Below are 23,364 nucleotides of genomic sequence, written 5' to 3'. Positions count from 1 at the left end.
TCCGGCCTAGTGCTGAAGATGCTAGCCTAAGTAACTGGGAGGCTGTGAGTTCCAGTCTTCCCTTAGGCATGAACACAGGTTGGGGAAAACCACCAGTTTCTTTCTCTCGGTCCAACTGAATTCACAGTGTTTGTAGTGGGGGAAGGAGTAGGGAGGAGAAAAGAGGAATGAGGAGGAGAAAGAAAAGAAGGAGAAGGAGAAGAGGAAGGAGAAGCGGAAGGAGAAGGAGAAGAGGAGGAGGAGGAGGGGAAGGAGGAGGAAGGAGGAGGAGAAAGAAAAGAAGAAGAAAAGAAGAAGAGGAGGAGGAGAAGGAGGAGGGGGAGGAGGAGGAGAAGAGGAGGAGAAGGAGGGGAAGGAGGAGGAAGGAGGAGGAGAAAGAAACAAAGAAGAAAAGAAGAAGAAGAGGAGGAGGAGGAGGAGGAGGAAAAGTAGGGGAAGAAGGAAGGAGGAGGAGGAGGGAGGAGGAGGAGGAGGTGGAGAAGGAGGGGAAGGAGGGGAAGAAGGAGGAAGGCGCAGGAAGGAGGATGAAAAAAGAAGAAGAAAAGAAGAAGAGGAGGAGGAGAAGGAGAAGGAGGAGGGGAAGAAGGAGGAAGAAGGTGGAGAAAGAAAAGAAGAAGAAAGAAAAGAAGAAGAGGAGGAGGAGGAGGAGGAGGAGGAGGAGGAGGAGGAGGAGGAGGAGGAGGAGGAGAAGAAGAAGAAGAAGAAGAAGAAGAAGAAGAAGAAGAAGAAGAAGAAGAAGAAGAAGAAGAAGAAGAAATGTTTCACTTAGCAACATAAACTTTGGGCTCAACCGTGGTCGTAACTTGAGGACTGCCTGTACTTCAGTGAATCTCCATCCGCGGAGACTCTATTCTGCATCTAAGGCAACTTATATTACAAGTCTTTTTTCTTCTTCTTAAATGCAACCTGCTGTCGAATTACTCAACTTTCTTTTAACGCTCTTCTTATGCTCAGGAACCCATCTTGCAACAGGAGTTCCTGCCTGAACGCCTATCCCCAACACCCCATCAACCAGATTCGCTTTTTCGCTGCACTTGGGATCACCCCAGACCCAGCGGTCGGTCTCTGATTAGTAAAAGTGGGGAGGGGGAAGAGGGCAGAGATGGAGGGAAGGGGTATGGAGGCTCTGCCCCCCACCCCCCCACTTCCAAGAAAGGCATCTTTGCAAAGGATTCCTAAACTGGGAACCTCCGTTCTCTGATTTTGGAGACCAGAGAGGGGGGAGAGCAAGGAAAAGAGGAGGTGTCTAGTGTCGACAGCCCCCCCTCCTCCCTCCCTCCCTCCCTGTCCCCCTCCCCCATTTGATCAGGGCTGTCAGAGGGCTCCAACCTTTGATCACGGCGCGGTCTCTCTGCCGCGGCGCTGGCAAGCCCAGATGTGGGTTTGATCAAAGGCAGCTGTTGCCTGGACTATCCCTGGAGCCCACTCTGGGGCTCCAGCAAAGAGGGAAACCAGGAGGAAGGAAGGATGATGGATGGAGGAGTACCAGGGTGGTGGGAAGGATCAGGCGGCTGTCTCTTCTCTGGGTTCCTTTGCTGTAGAGATGCTGGCTCCGTGCTTGCCTGCTTGCTTATTTACTTCTCTGTCTGTCTGTCTCTCTCTCACACACACACACATCTCTCATCTATCTATCTATCTATCTATCTATCTATCTATCTATCTATCTATCTCTTATCATCTATCTATCTACTATCTACTATCTATCTATCTATCTATCTATCTATCATCTATCTATCATCTATTATCATCTATCATCTATCTATCTATCTATCTATCTATCTATCTATCATCTATCTATCTATCTATCATCTATCTATCTATCTATCTATCTATCATCTATCTATCTATCTATCTATCTATCATCTATTATCATCTATCATCTATCTATCTATCTATCTATCTATCTATCTATCATCTATCTATCTATCTATCATCTATCTATCTATCTATCATCTATTATCATCTATCATCTATCTATCTATCATATATCTATCTATCATCTATCTATCTATCTATCTATCTATCATCTATTATCATCTATCATCTATCTATCTATCATCTATCTATCTATCTATCTATCATCTATTATCATCTATCATCTATCTATCTATCATATATCTATCTATCATCTATTATCATCTATCATCTATCTATCTATCATCTATCTATCTATCTATCTCTATCTATCATCTATTATCTATTATCATCTATCTATCTATCTATCTATCATCTATTATCATCTATCTATCTATCTATCATCTATCTATCTATCATCTATTATCATCTATCTATCTACTATCTACTATCTATATCATCTATCATCTACTATCTATCTACTCTCTACTCTCTATCAATCAATCTATCTATCATCTATCTATCTATATCTATCTATCTATCATCTATCTATCTACTATCTATCTACTATCTATCTATCATCTATCTTCCATCTATCTATCATCTATTATCATCTATCATCTATTTATCTATCTACTATCTATCTATCTATCATCTATCTACTATCTACTATCTATCTATCTATCCATCATCTATCCATCATCTATCTATCTATCTATCTATCTATCTATCTATCTATCTATCTATCTATCATCTATCTATCTATCTATTATTTATATTGCATCCTGCCTTTGTTATTTTTACAAATAACTCAAGGGGTCAGACATGTTCAACATATACCTTCCTCCTCCTATTTTGTCCATAACAACCCTATGAAGTGATTTGGGCCGAGCGAGAGGGACTAAGCCAAAGTCACCCGGTCAGCTTTCATGGCTAAGGCAGGACTAGAACTCACCATCTCCGGGGGGGGGGAGGCAAGCTCACTTAACCACTGTCTTCTTTAGCAACGGAAAATTGAGACTCATTTGGGGGTCTTAAGACGAGGACCACCTGTAATTTCCCTTCTTCTCCCTGGGGGTGGAAAGGACCTGGGGAAGAAGTCCGTTGTCGACATTCAGTATCCTGCCTCCCCCCCCACCCAAACTCATAAATCATGGCTTAATAATGTGATGCTCCAGACTGGCTTGGCAAGGGGCAGCAGGAAGGATGCCCCGGCTGGCTTGTCTACCCACCCCCGCCCCTTCCCTGCTGCGCCCATCTGCAGGAGACCAGCCAAAGAGGCTTTGCGTCTTTCGGTCTCTTGTCTGCCCTGTGAGAATCCAGTCGCGGGGCTGCAGGCATCCCATAATATTATTTCCTCGCCAGGTGACCTCTGCTCCCTTGGGTTTTGCCATCGTATGTCCAGCTCATTAGATAAAGGCAGACGCTTAATGCCACTTGGCAGCTTGATCTGAACGGGGACGGGTGGGAGAAAGTCTCTTGTTAGGTAGCATTAGGTGGCTCCAGAACTTCCCACCACCATCCTGTCTGCCCCGGGGTCTGCTTCCTTGTCTTTTTTTTTTTTTTTTTTTAAGTTTTCGTTCAGTTCAGCCATGAGCTGGGCTGCCTGTCTCACAACAGGGACCGCTGGGCGGCAAACCGAATTGAAAGGAATTGAAAGGACGCAGCAAGACAATTAGTAAAATAAAAATAAAAACAACGGGAAATCCTAAGGAGGAAAAAATTGGAATATAAATTGGTTTATAATCCAGAAGAAGAAAACGGAGACAAAAGGAGGAGGAGGAGGAGAAGCATAACTGGTCATAAGTCGAGGACTACCTATAAACCATGGTTGAACAAAAGTAAGAGGAGGAGGAGGAAGAGGAGGAGGAGGAAGAGGAGCATAATTGTCATAAATCGAGGACTACCTATAAACCATGGTTGAACAAAAGTAAGAGGAGGAGGAGGAGGAGAAGGTATAAGCATAATTGGTCATAAATCAAGGATTACCTGCAAACCATGGTTGAACAAAAGTTAAAAGAGGAGGAGGAGGAGGAGGAGGAGGAGGAGAAGCATAATTGTCATAAGTCCAGGACTACCTATAAACCATGGTTGAACAAGAGGAGGAGGAGGGAGAGAAGGTATAAGCATAATTGGTCATAAATCAAGGATTACCTGCAAACCATGGTTGAACAAAAGTTAAAAGAGGAGGAGGAGGAGGAGGAGGAGGAGGAGAAGCATAATTGTCATAAGTCCAGGACTACCTATAAACCATGGTTGAACAAGAGGAGGAGGAGGGAGAGAAGGTATAAGCATAATTGGTCATAAATCAAGGATTACCTGCAAACCATGGTTGAACAAAAGTTAAAAGAGGAGGAGGAGGAGGAGGAGAAGCATAATTGTCATAAATTGAGGACTAGCTATAAACCATGGTTGAACAAAAGTAAGAGAAGGAGGCATAAACATAATTGGTCATAAGTCGAGGACTAGCTGTAAACCATGGTTGAACAAAAGTAAGGTTTATTGTGAATCCACTCAGTAAGTCTGTTTCTTGTTGCGTGTCAGGAGCAAAAAAAAACCAACAGTATTTTCTTTAAGAAAAGTATTTTCTTAATACTTTTACTGCAAGATCCTATATTTAAGTAGCGATTCCCGGGCGAGCTAGTTGGAGACTATTCCTGTCCTCTGCCGCCACCTGCTGACCATTCTCAGAAGCATTGGCTTAAACTCGAGCTGCCTGTGCGCATGCCTGGAACAAGTGTTTTTCACAGGACAAAGAGGAAGAGGGAGAAACAAGAGAACCCTACTGCCGGTTCTCGTTCGAACCTGTTTAACGCTTCCAAATAACTTATGTAGATTCACTAAATCAGGAGGTAGAAAGACACGGAATGGAATGGAATAGAAGGACAGAGTTGGAAGGGACCTTGGAGGTCTTCTAGTCCAACCCCCTGCTTAGGCAGGAAACCCTACACCACTTCAGACAAATGGTTATCCAACATCTTCTTTAAAGATGTTTAAAGATGTTTAAAGTGTTGGAGCATTCACAACTTCTTGTGGCAAGCTGTTCCACTGATTAATTGTTCTCACTGTCAGGAAATTCCTCCTTAGTTCCAAGTTGCTTCTCTCCTTGATGAGTTTCCACCCATTGCTTCTTGCCCTGCACTTCAGGTGCTTTGAAGAATAGCTTGATTCTTTGTGGCAACACTGATTTTTACCACCTTTCTAAACTGCAGAGAAAACGGTTGAAATCCTATGCATCCAAGAAAAAAAAAAAGCCTCCCCCCCCTCAAACTTTTTTTTTCAATCCCCTCATTAAGAACCGGAAGAATCTGTAAAATCCTCTCTTTCTCTCTCTCTCTTCCTCTTTGGAGATATACAGCACCCGGGCGCCTTGAAACAGCTACGCAGAGAGGCGTTTCTCCTAACGCGCAGGCGCAGAAGAGGGGAAAAAAAGAAAACTTGGGAGTCACATGATCTCTCGGCCCGGACAAAATGGCGGCGCCCAGGCGGACGCGTGTTTAGCGGGCTCGGCTTTTTCCCCCCTTCAAGCGGCCGCCTCCGAGGCCAGCATGTCGCGGCTGATTGTGAAGAATCTGCCCAACGGGGTGAGAAAAGGCGAGGCGGGGGGGGGGGGTTTGCGGTGGGTGTAGAAATCGTGGCTTCTTGGCTGTTTCCCGTTTCACCTGGAGAGCCGGTTGTAGCTTGGATTGGATGGCTGCAAATCCCAATTTTTTTTTGCTACCGGTTCTGTGGGCGTGGTGTGGCTTGGTGGGCGTGGCAGGGGGAGGATACTGCAAAATCCCCATTCCCTCCCCACTCCAGGGGAAAGGATACTGCAAAATCCCCATTCCCTCCCCACTTCAGGAGAAGGATATTGCAAAATCTTCATTCCCACCCCACTCCAGGGGAAAGGATACTGCAAAATCTCCATTCCCACTCAACTTCAGGAGAAGGATATTGCAAAATCCCCATTCCCACCCCACTCCAGGGGAAGGATACTGCAAAATCCCCATTCCCTCCCCATTCCTGGGGGAAGGATATTGCAAAATCTCCATTCCCTCCCCACTCCAGGAGAAGGATACTGCAAAATCTCCATTCCCACACCATTCCAGGGGAAGGATACTGCAAAATCCCCATTCCCATTCCACTCCAAGGGGAGGTTACCACAAAATCCCCATTCCCACCCCACTGCAAGGGAAGGATACTCAAAATCTCCATTCCCACCCCACTCTGGGGCCAGTCAGAGGTGGCATTTGCCGGTTTTCCGAACTGCTCAAAATTTCCACTACCGGTTCTCCAGAACCTGCTGGATTTCACCCCTGCTGCAGGCGCATGTATGGAGTGGTCAGCTGGGTGCAGGAGTTAACGTATCAGAGGCCAGAAACCGGGAGACAGGGAAATTCTAGTCCGATTGGGTGACTTTGGGCCAATCTAGCTGATTGGGTGACTTTGGGCCAATCACTAGGAGACCAGGAGTTCTAGACCCGCCTTAGGCATGAAAGCCGACTTTTTGGGCCAATTACTAGGAGACTGGGAGTTCTAGTCCTGTGTTGGGTGTGAAAACTGGCTGTGTGACTTTGGGCAAATCACTAGGAGACTGGGAGTTATAATCCTGCCTTCAGTATGAAAGTCGGCTGGGTGACTTTGGTCCAATCACTAGGAGACTGGGAGTTCTAATCCTTTCTTAGCCATGAAAGGTATCTGGGTGGCTTTGGAATTCCCAAATTCTAGTCCTGCCTTTGACACAAAAGCAGGCTGGGTGACTTTGGTCCAGTCCCTTTCTCTCAGCCCTAGGAAGGCAACAATGTCAAACCACTGCAGCTTTGCCAAGAAAAATTCAGGGATTTCTCCAGGCAGTCTCTAAGAATCAAATTCGATTGAATGGGAAGAAAAACAACGGAAGGAAAATAATACAAAAACAGTTGAGAGCCAGTTAGGTCTGATGGTTAAGGCGCCAAAAGCTAGAAAGTGGGAGACTGTGAATTCTAGTTTTCACCCTGGGGGCAAAGCCAGCTGGGGTGACTTTGGGCCTGTCCCTCTCTATCAGTCCTGGGGTGGAGGCAATGACAAACCACTCCTGAAAAACCTTGTCAAGAAAACCGTAGGACTTCTCCAGGTGGTCCCTGAGAATCAGACAACACTGAACCCCGAATCCTCCTTCCCCCACTCCCCCACCAATCCACCATGGTAGAAAATGCTTCATCCAGGAGATGACAGAGGATGTGATCTTATAAGGCGATTTGCATCAGCCTTCTTAGCTCTGCTTGGATGACTTTTTTTTTTTTAATTTGATTTATATGCCGCCCTTCTCCGGAGACTCAGGGCGGCTTACAATGCGTTAAGCAATAGCCTTCATCCTTTTATATATTTATACAAAGTCAGCTTATTGCCCCCACAAACTGGGTCCTCATTTCACCTACCTTAGAAAGGATGGAAGGCTGAGTCGACCTTGAGCCTGGGCGAGATTCGAACCTGCAGTAATCGCAGGCAGCTGGTCTTAATAACAGGGTGCTTTAGACCACTGTACTACCAAGGCTTGATCGCCACTGCTTCTCCTGCAGATCAAGGAAGAACGCTTTCGCCACCTCTTTGCCGCCTTTGGGACGCTGACCGATTGCTGCTTGAAATTCACCAAGGATGGCAAATTCCGCAAATTTGGGTTTATTGGCTTTCAGTCGGAAGAAGACGCCAAAACCGCCCAGTCTCATTTCAACAAAAGCTTCATAGACACGTCCAAAGTCACGGTGAGCCAAATCTGTGCTTTTAAATTTGTTTAGCCTCTGTGAAGCATAGGGGAGGTGATCTGTTGCCCGTTTCCTCCCACTTACGACTGTACGACTGTAACCTTGTTGCTGGTATCCTTACGATTTATATTGACTGTTTCCTAGAATGATTCGATTGCTTATTTGTATCCTATGACTATCATTAAGTGTTGACCTTATGATTCTTGATGAATGTATCTTTTCTTTTTATGTACACTGAGAGCATATGCACCAAGACAAATCCCTTGTGTGTCCAATCACACTTGGCCAATAAAAGAATTCTATTCTATTCTATTCTATTCTATTCTATTCTATTCTATTCTATTCTATTCTATTCTATTCTTCTATTCTATTCTATTCTATTCTTATTCCTATTCTATTCTATTCTATTCTATTCTATTCTATTCTATTTTATTCTATTCTATTCTATTCTATTCATTCCTATTCCTATTCCTATTCCTATTTCTATTCCTATCCTATTCCTATCCTATTCCTATCCTATTCTATTCTATTCTATTCTTCTATTCTATTCTATTCTATTCTATTCTATTCTATTCTATTCTATTCTATTCTATTCTTCTATTCTATTCTATTCTTATTCCTATTCCTATTCTATTCTATTCATTCCTATTCCTATTCCTATCCTATTCCTACTCCTACTCCTATTCCTTATTCTATCCTATCCTATCCTATCCTATCCTATCCTATCCTATCCTATCCTATCCTTTGAAATTGGTCCAGAAATTGTGGACGTTTTCAGGCTGTTGGAAGTTTTCTAGGAGTTTAAGGTACAAGATAGGTTTGCTAATCCTTCCCAAGATTCAGGTACATTGTTAATCCATAGTCTGTTATTCAGAAACTTCAGGGATTCAGTTCCTCTCTCTCTCCTTGATGTAAGGCAGATGATGACACCATCTAGTGTCTTCTGTAGAAATTCACTTTCACGAAACAAGAGTGAGGTTTGGGTGGGCTTACTGTTTTACTTTGAAAACAATTTCGCTTCTCATCCAGGAAGCTGCTTCTTCAGTTCTAATTCTTCTTCAGTTAGAAATGAAGAAGCTTCTTGGATGAGAAGCGAAACATTTTCAGGGGGAAGAAAAAACCCCAAGAAAGTTCTATTGTCTTTTGATCAGTACCTTTCCACAATCATGATCTGGATGACTGAGAATCCCCATAGACGGTGGGCTTATAAATAGCTCTTTTTCTTTTTCCAGGTTGAAGTATGTAAGTCTTTTGGGGATCCATCAAAGCCCAAAGCTTGGAGCAAACATTCGAGTAAGCCCCAGCTGTTAAAGGAAACCCCTAAAAAACCCACGAAGAATTCAGACCACGCAGAAAAGAAACAAGTAAGAAAAAGATTTTTTTTTCCCCCTGCATGTCAAATTGCCTTTAGGTAAAGATTCTCAAAAAGGGATGTGGTGGCTCAGTGGCTAAGATGCTGAGCTTGTTGATCGAAAGGTCGGCAGTTCAGCAGTTTGAATCCCGAGTGCTGCTTAACGGGGTGAGCTCCCGTGACTTGTCCCAGCTTCTGCCAACCTAGCAACATAAAAAATGCAAGTAGAAAAATAGGGACCACCTTTGGTGGGAAGGGAACAGCGTTCCGTGCGCCTTTGGCGTTGAGTCATGCCGGCCACGTGACCACGGAGTCATCTTCGGACAGCGCTGGCTCTTCGGCTTTGAAACGGAGATGAGCACCGCCCCCTAGAGTCAGGAACGACTAGCACAGATGTGCAAGGGGAACCTTTACCTTTAAGGACTCTCAGTTATTCTACGTTCTTTTCTCTGCCTCAACTTAGTGACTTTTAAATTCATTTTAACTTTTCCTTGTATATAATGTTTTAAACTTTTTCCCTTTTGTTTCCTAGGATGGACCAAAGAAGAAAAACAAAGCAGGACAATTGAAAGAGGTAAATCCGAATCATTTGCAAGGAGGATAGCGATGCCCATGAGAAGCAAAAGAGTGATGTTTGTCACCATTTGAATTAAGCAGTTTTTGTTTTACAAAAAAACCACACAGGCATTTTGTTTTGGGAGTTACTGAATTTGTAACATCACTTTCCATTGCTCTTTAAGATTGCTAGTGTATCATTTTTGTACCTGAATGGGTTATGGCCTATTTTGGTGACTTTTTTTTTTAATATGCTACTTTTTATTTTGCTTTTACTTTTGGTTTTGCTACTTATATTCTTCTGTTTGTTTACTTTATTGCTTAACTTTCTATGTCACGATATTCCTTGCATTGCAAAAAAAAGGTAGAAGAAAAAAATGCTTGTTATTTATTTTATTTGCATACTGCTGAGTCAAGAAGATTAGCAATTACTGTAGTGGCCAAAATTGTGGAAATTTTGGGAAAAGTGTATTTTCTAAAACTAGCTAATAATGCCACTTTTTTGGGGAGTAGTACCATAAAATCATATATCAGTGGAAAGATAAATTTAATCAAGAATGTAATGCAATAACTTTTATGAAGGATTTGCTATTAGAATAGCAGTTACGGTATAAAGAAAAGTAAAACACACAGGAAAAAAATGAGATATACAAAAATGATCACCATAGAAAAAGAGAGATATGCAAAAATTATCACCATGTCAGTTAATACTTCTTTGGGTAACCTTTAGCATGAATGATGGCCTTACAACGTCTTCCCATGGAGCGAACCAAGTCTTTTAGTTCTGCAGCTGTTCTAATGTGAAACCAAGATGGAATGATGGCTTCGATTAACTGGGTTTTATTGCTGAGTCGCTTCTGACTAACAAGTGTCTTTAGTCGGCTCCATAGATTTTCAATGGGGTTAAGATCTGGGCTATTCCCAAGCCATTCCAGCAGTGGAATAGGATGATCTTTAAACTCCAAAAAAAAAAGTGGTGTTATTAGCCATCAAACCTCAAAAATACACTTTTCCCAAAAGGTTTCCACAATGTTGGCCACTACTGTAATTAGTAACACTTTAGCAATTAACCACATTAGCAATTAGCCACATTAATTTAACTTTCTCCAAAATTTGTGGCAGTGATGGAGATTTTTTGGAATACCGTGAGATCCTTCAATTTTTTTTCTCATGTCCTTAAAATAATTACATCCTAAAATAGGGGACATTGTCCTTCAAACTTTGCCCTTGGTGAAGGAGTTGCCCCAAATATTGTATGACTTCTTTTAACCACGATCCTTTTCTAACCACGATCCTATCTTTGCCCAGCTGGAAGGAGAAACAGCGTTTCAAGACTTTTTGGCAGTCCATCAGAAACGGTCCCAGGTTGCAACTTGGTCTAATGACACTAAAGCTGAGGAACGTCCTGAGGTGGTTGGAGATTATCTGAACTTCGATTCCGATGAGGACTCGAGCGAGGAGATGGATGCGACGGTTGCTTCAAGTAATGGAGCCATTCTGTTTTGGTGGAAGTTTTATTAATAAATTCCCAGAGCGTTGTCCCAAAGGTCTTTTTTCTAGGACTTTCGTGGTGTTTTTCTTTGAAAACATTTTGCTTCTCACCCAGAAAGCTTCTTCGGTTCTAACTCTTCTTTGGCTAGAACTGAAGAAGCTTCTTGCAGGAGAAGTGAAACGTTTTCAAAGGAATAAAAAACCCCAAGCAAGTCCAAAAGCAATCTTGCTTTTGCAGGAGAAGTGAAATGTTTTCAAAGGAATAAAAAACTCCAAGCAAGTCCAAAAGCAATCTTTGGGACAATCAGTGGTTGAGAATCTCCATAGACCCGTGATGGTGAACCTATGGCACGTCTGCCACAGGTGGCACATGTAGCCATATTGGTGGGCACGCCAGCTGATTTTCGGGCCTTCCAGACCCACTGGAAGTCGGCAAACGGACTGTTTCCAGTCTCCGGGGGGTTGGGGAAGGCTGTTTGCGCCCTCCCCAGGCTCCTAGAAAGGCTCTAGAGGCTGGGAAGAGAGAAAACCGTGCCATCACATGCCAGGAGCGGGCTGGGGGGGGGGTCATGCATGCATGGGGGCGGGGCACATAAAATTATGGGTGTGGGCGAGCATGCGCGCAACCCCCCCTCCCCTGCTCCTGGCACGCGATGGCAAAAAGGTTAGCCATCACTGCCATAGACATACTTCCAAAGCATTGGTCTTCTTTTCAAAGTTTGGGGGCTCTTGGACATCTTTCTTGTGGTCTGGTGGAGGTCGGTAATTGGGAACCATCTTGAAAGACACTGGGAGAGGAAAGACTTTGCTGGAAAGGAATTCACTGTCAACGCACTGTAAGCCGCCCTGAGTCTTCGGAGAAGGGCGGCATATAAATCAAATTTAAAAAATAATAAATAAATAAATAAAAGGGGTTTATGGGGACGAGGACTCGGTTTCGTGCTGCTGGGGAAGCCTAGGTCAGAAGAGTAGCTGACGCGTTCTGTTCTTCCTTCATCCCCAGAGAAAGGCAAAAGCTCTCCGAGTAAAGCAGCAGTCCAGCAACAGCTCTCCGACATGGATTATTTGCGGTCCAAAGTGGTGAAGGGGGACGAATCCTCGCCTTCGTCGGCAGAGGAGAGCGAGGACGAGGAGATGGACAGTGAGGCGTCTGATGGAGGAGAAAAAGAAGAAGAAGAAGAAGAAGAAGAGATGGAAAAGAAGACCAGCCTCAAGCCAGGTGCTGTTTCTGACACCAAGACCAAGCTGACGGGAAAAGTCAAAGTCCAGAATCTCACGGAGGACACCAAGGGTACCAAAATGACATCACAGGTATGTCCTGTCAAGAGCTTGTTGCAGAAAGCACCTTCAGATAAAGCACACACAGGTAACTGATTCCGCAGGATTCATTAACTTCTCTTCATATACATAATAACGCATACAATACCAACAGCAGAGTCTTCCAACGTGGTAGTAGTTACGGGCAAAAAACACAGGCAGAGGAGAGAACAGCAGAGATTAGTTTCAGTTTCAATTCCAATTCTGAGAGCAGACTAGTTTCAGTTTCAGAACTCAGCGCTTAATACAGACAAAGAGAACCTCCTCTATACAGGGCAGTTAAGCTAAGCCTAAGCCACGCCCAGGCTCCTTATTTATTTATTTTATTCATTTATTTTATTTTTATATGCCGCCCTTCTCCGGAGACTCAGGGCGGCTTACAATGCATTAAGCAATAGCCTTCATACTTTTGTATATTTGTATATACAAAGTCAGCTTATTGCCCCCACAAACTGGGTCCTTGTTGCTCACACAGCAAATACTGTTTCAGTTTCCAAACAGTCCCCATTGGCTGACCTGTTACCATGTCTATGTCCAGTCTATGAATATTCATACTCTGATGCATCCCAATGGAGCAAACATTCTTCAGGGCCTGTGATCCAGTTCTTAACTTTCCCCAAACTTCAGATTTTGGCCTTTATCTATTGAAGCATGCACAGGTAGCCCCGGACTTACAACAGTTCCATTTAATGACCGCTCGAAGTTACAACGGCATTGAAAAATGGGACTTATGACTGTTTTTCACCCTTACGACCGCCGCAGCACAGGATCGAAATCCAGGTGCTTAGCAACTGGCTCGTATTTATGACCGTTGCAGTGTCCCGGGGTTGCGGGATCCCCTTTTGCGACCTCCTGGCCAGAAAAGTCAAAGTTGGGGGAAGCCGGATTCAGCTTAACAGCCGTGTTACTCGCTTTGCAACTGCAGTGATCCGCTTAACGTCTGCGACAAGAAAGGAGATAAAACGGGACCAAACTTAATAATTTGTCTTGCTGAGAAACAAAAACGTTGGCCTCGGTTTTTTTGTGGTCATAAGTCAAGGACTGCCTGCATGCCTTCGACCAGAAGAATTATATATTCAATTGTTGGGTTTAACAAAAGGCCGTTTCTTACGCTACCAGTTGTTGAAATGCCTCCGGTTAGAAATAAAACACAGATTTTTTTTTTTTTTGTATTTCTTACTTAGGAAAACAGATCAGACGCAGCCTGTGAGCCCACCACAGCATTTACAGTGAAAATGCGGGGTGCCCCCTTCAATGTCACAGAGGTAGGTAAGGCCCCTTTCTAACCCGTCTAAGTCCTGTGTGCAGGGGTGGGCTTCAAAAATTTTAGCAAGGGGTTCTCTGCCCGGTTGCTGGGTGGGCGTGGCCAAGGTGGTCGGCCTCCTGCACCATGGGGGGGGAGGGGTGGTTTTTTGCCCTTCCCAGGCTCCGGAGGCTTTCCTTGAGCCTCCAGGAGGGCAAAACCGGCCTCCCCAGGCTCCAGGGGCTCTCTGGAGACTGGAAACATTTCCAGCCTTCCCGAACTTCCAGTAGGCCTGTTTTTCACCCTCGCCAAGCCTCCGCGTGCACCCTGCACTTACCTGCATCCAAAGCTGGCCGCGTGGTAATTCCTGGGAGGGGAGGGGAGGGGTGGGCGGGGCCAATCAAGAGTATTCCGGCACGCATGTCGTAGGTTCGCCAACACGGGTATAGGATCTCCTGCTTGAGTAGGGTGTGGGACTAGAAGACCTCCAAGATCCCTTCCAGCCAGGGGTGGGTTCTAAACTTTTTTACTACCGGTTCTGTGGGCGTGGCTTATTTTGTGGGCGTGGCTTGGAGGAGGGGTAATGTGCCTGGGTGGGTGTGGCCAATTTTTTTTTTTTTTTTTACTTTTAAAAGCATTTTTTCTACAACTTTAAGAGGTTGCAGAAAAAAAATGCTTTTAGAAGCCTCTGACGATCAGGCAACTCAGCTGGGATCGCCAGAGGCTTTTAAAGCAATTTTTTTTTCCTACAACCTCTTCGGCCGAAGAGGTTGCAGAAAAAAATGCTTTTAAAAGTTAAAAAAAAAAAGTCTCTGATGAGGTGGGTGGGTTAAGTGAGCCGCGACTGGGCCGGGGACCGGTTCGGGGGCATGGCCAGCCAATGTTATTACCGGTTCTCCGAACTACTACAAATTTTTACTACCGGTTCGTGCGAACCGGGAGCAACCCACCACTCCTTCCAACGTTATGATTTTATGTTTTAAACCCGAGTTTTGTATCATCTGCAAACCAGCCACAATATTGGAGGACTTTCTCAAAGATCGCGGCGTCATAAAGCGGGGATGTGGGTTGGCTCTAGAATTAACTGCCTTTTTCATGCTTGTCTACCTTTTACGGACGCAGCAAAACGTGAAAGAGTTTTTCGTGCCACTTCGGCCCCTGGCCATCCGGATTGCAAGGAACGCACACGGGAACAAGACAGGTGATAACGAGGTTTTTTGTCATTTATGCTCTTAGATGGTTACTTACCGTTTGTTTGTTTGTTAAGAGAGCTTTGCACAGGTCGTAGGGAGCATATCCAGGAGTGGGCTTCAAAAAATTTTAGCAAGGGGTTGCTGGGTAGACGTGGCCATCGTGGGTGTGGCCCAGTGATGAAATGTAAAATTTGTTACTACCAGTTCAGTGGGAGATAGATAGATACATCTATCATCTTGCATAATTTATGCTGCTTGCTCATGAACTTCCGGCAAAGCCAAAGAGAATATTTTTGGTGGAGCACCAAAAATGAGAAATCTGTAATAAGTAAAATACTTTAAAGGGAGTGGGCTAACATTGGACCATCGCGATACATGTGGCAATGCATCTTTGTTTAAGATCATTTAGACTAGAGCAGTGTTTTTCCAACTTGGCAACTTTTAAGACATGTGGGCATCAAATCCCAGAATTCCCCAGTCCATTGTACTTATTCTGGGATTCCGAATAAGATTGCAGCTTTATTACTTAGCATTATTGCACACTTAACAATAGCGTCATACAGCTTCCTATACAATCCCATCTTGAAGTAGGTTATAGTTTTATCTTCCTTCCTTCCTTCGTTCCTTCGTTCCTTCCTTCCTTCCTTCCTTCCTTCCTTCCTTCCTTCCTTCCTGCCTTTCTTCCTTCCTTCCTTCCTTCCTTCCTTCCTTCCTTCCTTCCTTTTAAATTTGCTTGTCTATTTTTATTACTCTAATGTGTAGGTGTGCGTGTTAAGGGCTCCATTGCATAATCAATTTAAGACCAAAACCTTTATCATAAATGATGCAGCCTGCCACAGGTATTTTTGTGTGTGTGTGTGTACGACTCTGGATGAAAAAGAAAAACAATTTTATGCTTGTAATAATGCTGTCTTCCTAAACTGTAATTCAAATGGATAAGCGTGCTGTTTCCTCCTTTTCTCTTGTTTCCAGCACTCTTTAAGTTCTCTAAATAATTAGAATTATCAATAATTTTCAAATTCCACAGGCTACGTATTCGTCGATTTTAACACGGAGGAAGAACAACAGAAAGCCCTAAAGAGGGATCGAGAATACATGGGTGAGTCTCCTGATTTTTATTTTTATTTTTTTTGACTAGGAAAAAATTATTTGGGCTAAGTGACTCCCCCCCCCCCCCCGAAGGATGCCCTAATTAAATCATGAGTTTTGAGCCAAGCTTCCAAAGAAATCCAGTTATTTATTTATTAGGAGCTTCATGTCTGGCACGTTCCCAAATGAAGCCAGCTTTGACCGGCTCAATGACTCATTCTGAAAAGATGTATGTTTGTGTTTTTAAAAAATTTAAAAAAATTGTTTTGAAAAAAACAACAACAACCGCAGGGACTCGCTTAACAACTGCGGGAAGGAAGGTCGTAAGATGGGGCGAAAGTCACTTCACCGATGTCTCGCTCCTTAGCAACAGGAACTTGGGGCTTGATGGCGGTCGCAAGTCGAGGACTTAACCTGTATTCTGCATTTCACCTGACAGGCGGTCGGTACATTGAGCTGTTTCCAGAAGAGAGGGGCGCTAAGGGGAAGCCCTCTGAGAAGGGACCCGGCCAGGTTTGGCAGAGAACCAAAAAAGACGATGAGGAGGAAGAAGACCTCTCAGAATCCGGAAGGCTCTTCGTGAGGAACCTTCCTTACACCTGCACGGAAGAAGAATTGGAGGCCATCTTTGCCAAACATGGTAAATCGCCCCACTATTTTGTGGAGCTTGGAGCCTCTTTTCCAAAAGGTGGTTCCCAAAAACTGGAAAGATCCTCTTGAAGATTTCAACATAGCTTAGCAACTTTGGACCGTGGTGGTCATTGGTTGAGGATTTTATTAGTGAACCAAGTAACATCAGCGCTAATAAAGAGGGGGGCCTGCTCTATCGTGTTTTCCCAAAAATAAGACCCTGTCTTATATTTTTTTTTGAACCCTGAAATAAGCGCTTGGCCTTATTTGCCATGCGCTCAAAAGCCCGATTGGGCTTATTATCAGGGGATGTCTTATTTTGGGGGGAAACAGGGTAGTATATAAGATGAGAGCAAACCCCACTCCCTTCTAGCACTGATGATGTTACCGAGTTGGGTAATGAAATGTCTCCAAGAAATCAGCCAAGCTCAGAGAGCACCAAGGACCCCACAGTCCTTCTCCTCCTCCTCCTCCTCCTCCTCCTCCTCCTCCTCCTCCTCCTCCTCCTCCTCCTCCTCCTCCTCCTCCTCCTTGCAACCTCAGGGACCACTAAATTCATAATTTTAAATCCCGTGGACCATTAATATGATCTGCTTAATGACTTGCTGGGTGGGCGTGTCTAGGTGGTCCTGTGACTGGTGGGCATGGCCAACTCAATGTCACTCATGTTGAGGGGCACCTCGCCGGCCTCTACTCACCCCTCCCCTCCCCGCCACTCCTCACTTGCCCGCCCAGGCTCCTTAGGGCCCCAACAGGAAGCAGGTGTTGGAGCTAAGCAGCCACCATTAGAAAGAGTTGGCCAAACAGCTCAGTTCAAACTGGATCTGGCCGAGAAGGAGGCTCAGCAGAAACACCTCACTGAGGACTAGGAGCATAGGCTTTCCAAGCAGAGGGAAGACCTGTGGGAGTGCAAGGCCAGGTACTGGCACCTGGAGGCTCAGTGGGCTGAGGTGGTCAGCCAGTTCCAGGCCATGATGCAGTCCCACTGGAACGAGGTCCTCTGGCTCTTTGCCACCAGCGGCACTTCCCTCCAGCCTTCGCCCAAAGCCCCCCACCAGGAGGCCGAAGCTGACCCCAAGTCGGAATTTCTGTCCCCCTCCGACCCACACAAAAAGACCCCGAAGGGGGACGCTCTCTGCAGCAACACAAACGTTCATTGCACGTATCCATCCCAGGGGCCGTAGTTTGAGGACCCCTGATTTAGTGCAAGATAAAAAATGCAAACAGTTTTTCTGTAGACCACCAAAATTTTCCCACGGACCACCAGTTGGTGACCGCTGACCTAGTTGGATAACGAAACAACAGCAAGAAAGCAGCCAACTGTTCTATCAAAACTATTATAGTCTAACGTTGCCTTCCTCCCGAGTAGTTCCTCTCCCGCAACCTTTTTCCAAATGAATCCGTTATTCCACACACAGGGCCTCTCTCCGAGATCCACTTCCCTATTGATGGCCTGACCAAGAGGCCCAAAGGCTTTGCGTTTGTCACCTACATGTTTCCTGAGCATGCTGTGAAGGCCTTTGCAGAAGTGGATGGACAGGTGTTCCAGGTACAAATTTATTGATCGATGTCTCTACGCTGCAGATCTTACATGGCTGCCCCCAGGCACTGGGAGTCAGACAGAGGATGAGCTGGGCAGTCAGGGTGGATTTGATTGAAATCGAGTTGATTTAAATCACAATTTAAATCATGATTTAAATCACTAGTAAAAAGGCTTGATTTAAATCAACTCGATTTAAATCATAATTTTGAAAGAGCAGCTGTCATCTCTGCTACTCCTTTGACCCACTCTTGACTCACCGATAGTCCCAGTGTTGCAGAATATACAGCCTCCTGCTACATAACTGAGCTCCATTTCATGCTGAATAAACTAAATGATTTATGTATCTTAAATAGAAAACTATCTTATGATAGATTTTTACCCCAAAAGTTTTTTATTAAAATAAATTCGATAAAAATTAAAAAAATCCGATTTAAATAAAAAAAAATCCGATTTAAATTTTAAAAAATCTGATTTTTATGATTTTTTTAAAAAAAATCATTGATTTTTATCCACCCTGTGGGCAGTTATAGATTCTTTCTTGGGTTCCCCATATATTGAAAACTTATTTTGGGGGCTCCACTGAGGGACCAGTGTAAATGCTTATATTATAATAGCATTTGGTTATGGAATGAGGATCAGATTCAACTTATAAGTATCCTTTGCATTACAAGTAGTTTTTATGGGTGAAAGAAGGTGAAGATAACTCCTCCATCATAGTTCCCAGAGGATATGTCTTATGGTGCTTTGATTTGGCAAGATTCAGTCTATAGGCAAGGAGCAATAAAGAAAACTGTGTAGAAGCGGGCAAGACTCAGTCTATAGGCAAAGAGCAATAAAAGAAAATTGCTTAGAAAAACCTCAGCGTGTCTTTCTTAGGTTTTGGTGCCTGACAGTTGCAGAGATTTTCCAAAACTTAGGGATCCAAGATAACTTTGGGCCTTCCCGCTCGTTCCATTTCCAGGATCGATATTTCAAATTTTCTCTTTTGTCTCTCAGGGCCGAATGTTGCACGTATTGCCTTCAACCATCAAGAAGGAAGAAGCGGAGAGTTCAGATGCTGCAGGCTCGTCTTCGTACAAGAAGCAAAAGGCCTCAAAAGATAAAGCAAACAGCTTGAGGTTGGTGCCTTCATAAGTTATCTTCCTCTCTTTCTCTCTCTCTCTCTCTCTCTCTCTCTCTTTTTTGTTTATATCAAGAGTTTTCATATATTCAGAACAGAACAGAACAGAATAGAATAAGAGAGTTGGAAGGGACCTTGGAGGTCTTCTAGTCCAACCCTCTGCTTAGGCAGGAAACCCTACACCACTTCAGACAAATGGTTGTCCAATCTCTTCTTAAAAACTTCCAGTGTTGGAGCCATTCACAACTTCTGGAGGCAAGTTGTTCCACCAATTAATTGTTCTCACTATCAGGAAATTTTCTTGTTGATTGTTCTCTGACCAAGCAACAAGAACAAATCTTGAAAAGTCTGGAAACCTTGCGTGGACTTTTCGCTTGAATGAAAAGTTCAAGCTTTTGGGTTGGGTTGGGTTGGGTTGGGTTGGGTTGGGTTGGGTTGGGTTGGGTTGGGTTGAGTTGAGTTGAGTTGAGTTGGGTTGGGTTGGGTTGGGTTGGGTTGGGTTGGAGAGAGAAAGGGAGAGGGAGGGAGGGAGGGAAAAAGGAAAGGAAGGAAGGAAGGAAGGAAAGGAAGAGGGAGGGAGGAAGAGAGAAAGAATGAAAGGAAAGAAAAAGGAGGAAGAGAGAAAAAGAAAGAAACAAAGAAACAAAGAAAGAAAAGAGAGAGGGCAGGAGAAAGGAAAGAAAGAAAGGAAAGAAAGGAAGGAAAGGGAGGGAGGAAGAGAGAGAAACAAAAGAAAGAAAAAAAGAAAAGAGGGAGAGAGGGAGGAGGACAAAAATTGCCTTCTTGGTTCTCGGATCAAACAGAACGCTTCAGCCATTTCTGCAAATTGTGACACATTCACAACTCCGTTCCTTCGCTTTGGGAACGTTATTCTTCCAGTCCTCCCAAACAGCGGAACTCACAATCTTTGTCCTCCACCCCAGCTCTCACAACTGGAACACCCTCTTCATGGGAACGAATGCCGTGGCAGACGCTGTGGCGCACAAATACAACGCGACCAAGAGTCAAGTGTTGGATCACGTGAGTTGTTGTTGTTGTGGGGGTTTTTTTTTGTCGTGGTTTGTTTGTTTGAAGTGCAACTTAGTCTCCAGACCTTTGATCATCTTAGATAGATTCAGATTAATGAAATTGGAAGGGAACTTGGAGGTCATCTAGTCCAACCCCCCACCCAAGCAGGAGACTCTGCACCATTTCTGACAGATGGCAGTCCAGACTCTTCTTGAAAGCCTCCAGTGATGAAGCTCCCACAACTTCTGAAGGCAACTTCTGTTCCATGGGTTGATTGTTCTCACTGTCAGGAAATTCCTCCTTATTTCTAGGTTGAATCTCTCTTTGTTCAGTTTCCATCCATTATTCCTTGTCTGGCCTTCGGGTGCTTTGGAAAATAGCTTGACCCTCTTCCTCCTCTCTGTGGCAGCCCCTCCAATATTGGAAGACTGCTATCCTGTCTCCCCTGGTCCTTCTCTTCACTAGACCAGCCATGCCCAGTTCCTGCAACCGTTCATCGTATGTTTTAGCCTCCAGTCCCCTCATCATCCTGGTTGCTCTTCTCTGCACTCTTTCTAGAGTCTCAACGTCTTTTTTTTATAGTGTGGGTGACCAAAATTGGATGCCTCTTACTTCCTTTTTTCTCTTGGCAGGAAGGCAAGGGCAGTGTGGCCGTGAGGGTGGCACTTGGGGAAACCGAGCTCGTTCAAAACGTGCGCCGGTTCCTGCTTGACAACGGAGTCAGCCTGGATTCCTTCAGCCAGGTGAGTTCGAACCCCTCATTCCTTCTCACTCAATCTGGGGCGTCACAAAAAGCGGTCGAAGCCGTCAGAATAGAGAATTTGATCGAGCATGTTTTTTGTTTTTTTTTGTTAAAACATTCCTGCAGTTCTGAAGCTCCTTGCCTGTAGAAAGCGAGCGTCTCAGCTTTTTTGCATCAACGTGGAAAAAACAAAAGTGAATTTGTGATTTTGATGATTAAAAAGAACAGATTAGCAAAGAGAAAAGAAATATGATGTAGTTTTAGGAGAGAGGTCAAAATGTATAAAATATATATAAAATATATTCGTGCTTGTATCTGGTGTGAAGAATAAGGCACTTTCTATTTTTTTCTTTCTATTTTTTTCCATGTTGTTTTCTTTCACCCTTTTTCTTTTTGTCTGGTTTCTTTCTTTTTCTGTTGTGAGCTTCTCAAGGAAGGAAGGAAGAGGGGGAGAAAGGAAGGAAGAAAGAAAAGAAAAAGAAAAAGAGGGAGGGGAGGGGAGGGAGGGAGGAAGGAAGGAAGAGGGATTGAGGGAAGGGGGAGGAAGGAGGGAAGGAAGAGAAAGAAAGGAAGGAAGGAAGAAAGGGGAGGAAGGAAGGAGGGAAGGAAGAGAAAGAAAAAGGAAGGAAGGAGGGAAGGAAGAGAAAGAAAGAAAAAGAGGAAGAAGAAGAAAGGGGAGGGAGGGAGAAAGAAAGGGAAGGAAGGAGGGAAGGAGAAAGGAAGGAAGGAGGCAGGGAGGAAGGAAAAGAAAGAAAGAGGGAGGGAGGGAGAAAAGAAGGAGGCAGGGAGGAAGGAAAAGAAAGAGAAAAAGAAAGAAAGAGAAAAAGAGAGAAAGAGGGAGGGAGAAAGAGGGAGGGAGGGAAGGAGGAAGGAGGCAGGGAGGAAGGAAAAGAAAGAAGGAAGGAAGGAAGGAGGCAGGGAGGAAGGATGAGAAAGAAAGAAAGAAAGAAAGAAAGGGAGGGAGGAAAAAAGAAAGGGGAGGGAGGGAGGTTCTCTAAATTTCTCACTTTCTACATGCAGGGAAGCGTTACCAACAGAGACGTGATCAAATCAGCAAGCTTGCTTCCCTTTGGCTATAAAATCCTTTGCTTTTTGTAGCCTTTTGGGGGGGGGGGGATCGTAGGGATCGGCTCTCAAATAAACTGTTAAGCTTTGCAACGCAGCCTCTCCTTCCTTCCTTCCTCCCTTCCAGGCGGCTGGAGAACGGAGCAAGACGGTGATTTTGGTGAAGAACCTGCCTGCTGGCACGAAGGTGGAGCAGCTGGAGGAAGTCTTCGGGCCTTTCGGTAGCCTGGGTCGGGTCCTGCTCCCCGAAGGAGGAGTGACAGCCATCGTGGAGTTCCTGGAACCCACCGAAGCGAAAAAGGCATTCGCCAAGTTGGCCTACTCCAAGGTAGTCCTCAAGTGGTGGCAGGCAGGCCTGGTGATTGGGTCCCAGCTATTCCGGAGGGTGCATGGATAGCCTACCCCGACATGATAGCAGCCTTCCGATATCTCAGGGGCCGCCCCAAAGAAGAGGGAGTCAAGCTATTCTCCAAAGCACCTGAAGGCAGGACAAGAAGCAATGGGTGGAAACTCATCAAGGAGAGAAGCAACTTAGAACTAAGGAGGAATTTCCTGACAGTTAGAACAACAAGACAGTGGAACAGCTTGCTACCAGAAATTGTGGAAGCTCTGGCACTGGAGGTTTTTAAGAGCAGATTAGACAGTCACTATAAGGGACACGGCGGCTCAGTGGCTAAGATGCTGAGCTTGTCGACCAAAAGGTGGACAGTTCAGCGGTTCGAATCCCGAGCGCCACGTAACGGGGTGAGCTCCCATGACTTGTCCCAGCTTCTGCCAACCTAGCAGTTCGAAAGCACATAAAAAATGCAAGTAGAAAAATAGGGACTACTTGTGGTGGGAAGGGAACAGCGTTCCGTGCGCCTTTGGCGTTGAATCATGCGGGCCACATGACCATGGAGACGTCTTCGGACAGCGCTGGCTCTTTGGCTTTGAAACGGAGATGAGCACCGCCCCCTAGAGTCGGGAACGACTAGCGCATATGTGCGAGGGGAACCTCTACTTTACCTTTAGACAGTCACTTATCTGACATAGTATAGGTTCTCCTGCTTGAGAAGGGGGCTGGACTAGAAGACCTCCAAGGTCCCTTCCAGATTCTATTCTATTCTATGCTATGCTATGCTATGCTATGCTATGCTATGCTATGCTATGCTATGCTATGCTATGCTATGCTATGCCATGCCATGCCATGCCATGCCATGCCATGCCATGCCATGCCATTCTATTCTACCCCAGTCTTTCTCAACCTCGGCAGCTTGAAGACGTGTGGACTTCAACCCCCAGAATTCCCCAGCCAGCCTGGGAATTCTGGGAGTTGAAGTCCACACATCTTCGAACTGGTTGAGAATAACAGTCTCCCGTCCCCCCACTTTTCAGCATTAATTGGCTCCCTGCCTTAAATGAATCTTGCGGGGTTTTTTTGTTTGTTTATCCTTGCACTGA

At 44.8% G+C, this 23,364-nt stretch overlaps 1 protein-coding gene across 5 annotated transcripts in view; it reads left to right on the top strand.

The window, feature by feature from the left end:
- The first annotated feature begins 5,237 nt into the window (after window positions 1-5,237).
- The window catches only part of RBM19 (RNA binding motif protein 19), a 143,414-nt gene continuing 125,287 nt past the window's right edge, over window positions 5,238-23,364 (top strand). For 4 of the 5 annotated variants that reach the window (XM_087880186.1, XM_087880183.1, XM_087880182.1 and 1 more), the window contains exons 1-15: window positions 5,240-5,438; window positions 7,395-7,577; window positions 8,810-8,941; window positions 9,461-9,502; window positions 10,792-10,966; window positions 11,978-12,285; window positions 13,476-13,556; window positions 14,657-14,735; window positions 15,755-15,826; window positions 16,256-16,456; window positions 17,865-17,995; window positions 18,986-19,107; window positions 20,033-20,129; window positions 20,750-20,860; window positions 22,052-22,252. In XM_087880186.1, the coding sequence (XP_087736312.1) occupies window positions 5,304-5,438; window positions 7,395-7,577; window positions 8,810-8,941; window positions 9,461-9,502; window positions 10,792-10,966; window positions 11,978-12,285; window positions 13,476-13,556; window positions 14,657-14,735; window positions 15,755-15,826; window positions 16,256-16,456; window positions 17,865-17,995; window positions 18,986-19,107; window positions 20,033-20,129; window positions 20,750-20,860; window positions 22,052-22,252 (2,070 nt within the window). In that variant the 5' untranslated portion in view covers window positions 5,240-5,303. Of the gene's footprint in view, window positions 5,439-7,394; window positions 7,578-8,809; window positions 8,942-9,460; window positions 9,503-10,791; window positions 10,967-11,977; window positions 12,286-13,475; window positions 13,557-14,656; window positions 14,736-15,754; window positions 15,827-16,255; window positions 16,457-17,864; window positions 17,996-18,985; window positions 19,108-20,032; window positions 20,130-20,749; window positions 20,861-22,051; window positions 22,253-23,364 lie in introns of all 5 variants that reach the window. The other variant, XM_087880181.1, reaches the window with a different exon arrangement.

This window comes from Pantherophis guttatus, chromosome 17 (genome assembly GCF_059756535.1).
Source record: "Pantherophis guttatus breed Tessera chromosome 17, ASM5975653v1, whole genome shotgun sequence".
Taxonomy (NCBI): domain Eukaryota; kingdom Metazoa; phylum Chordata; class Lepidosauria; order Squamata; family Colubridae; genus Pantherophis; species Pantherophis guttatus.
The sequence above is the reverse complement of the archived record's forward strand: the minus strand, read 5'-3'. Positions and strand labels throughout refer to the sequence as shown.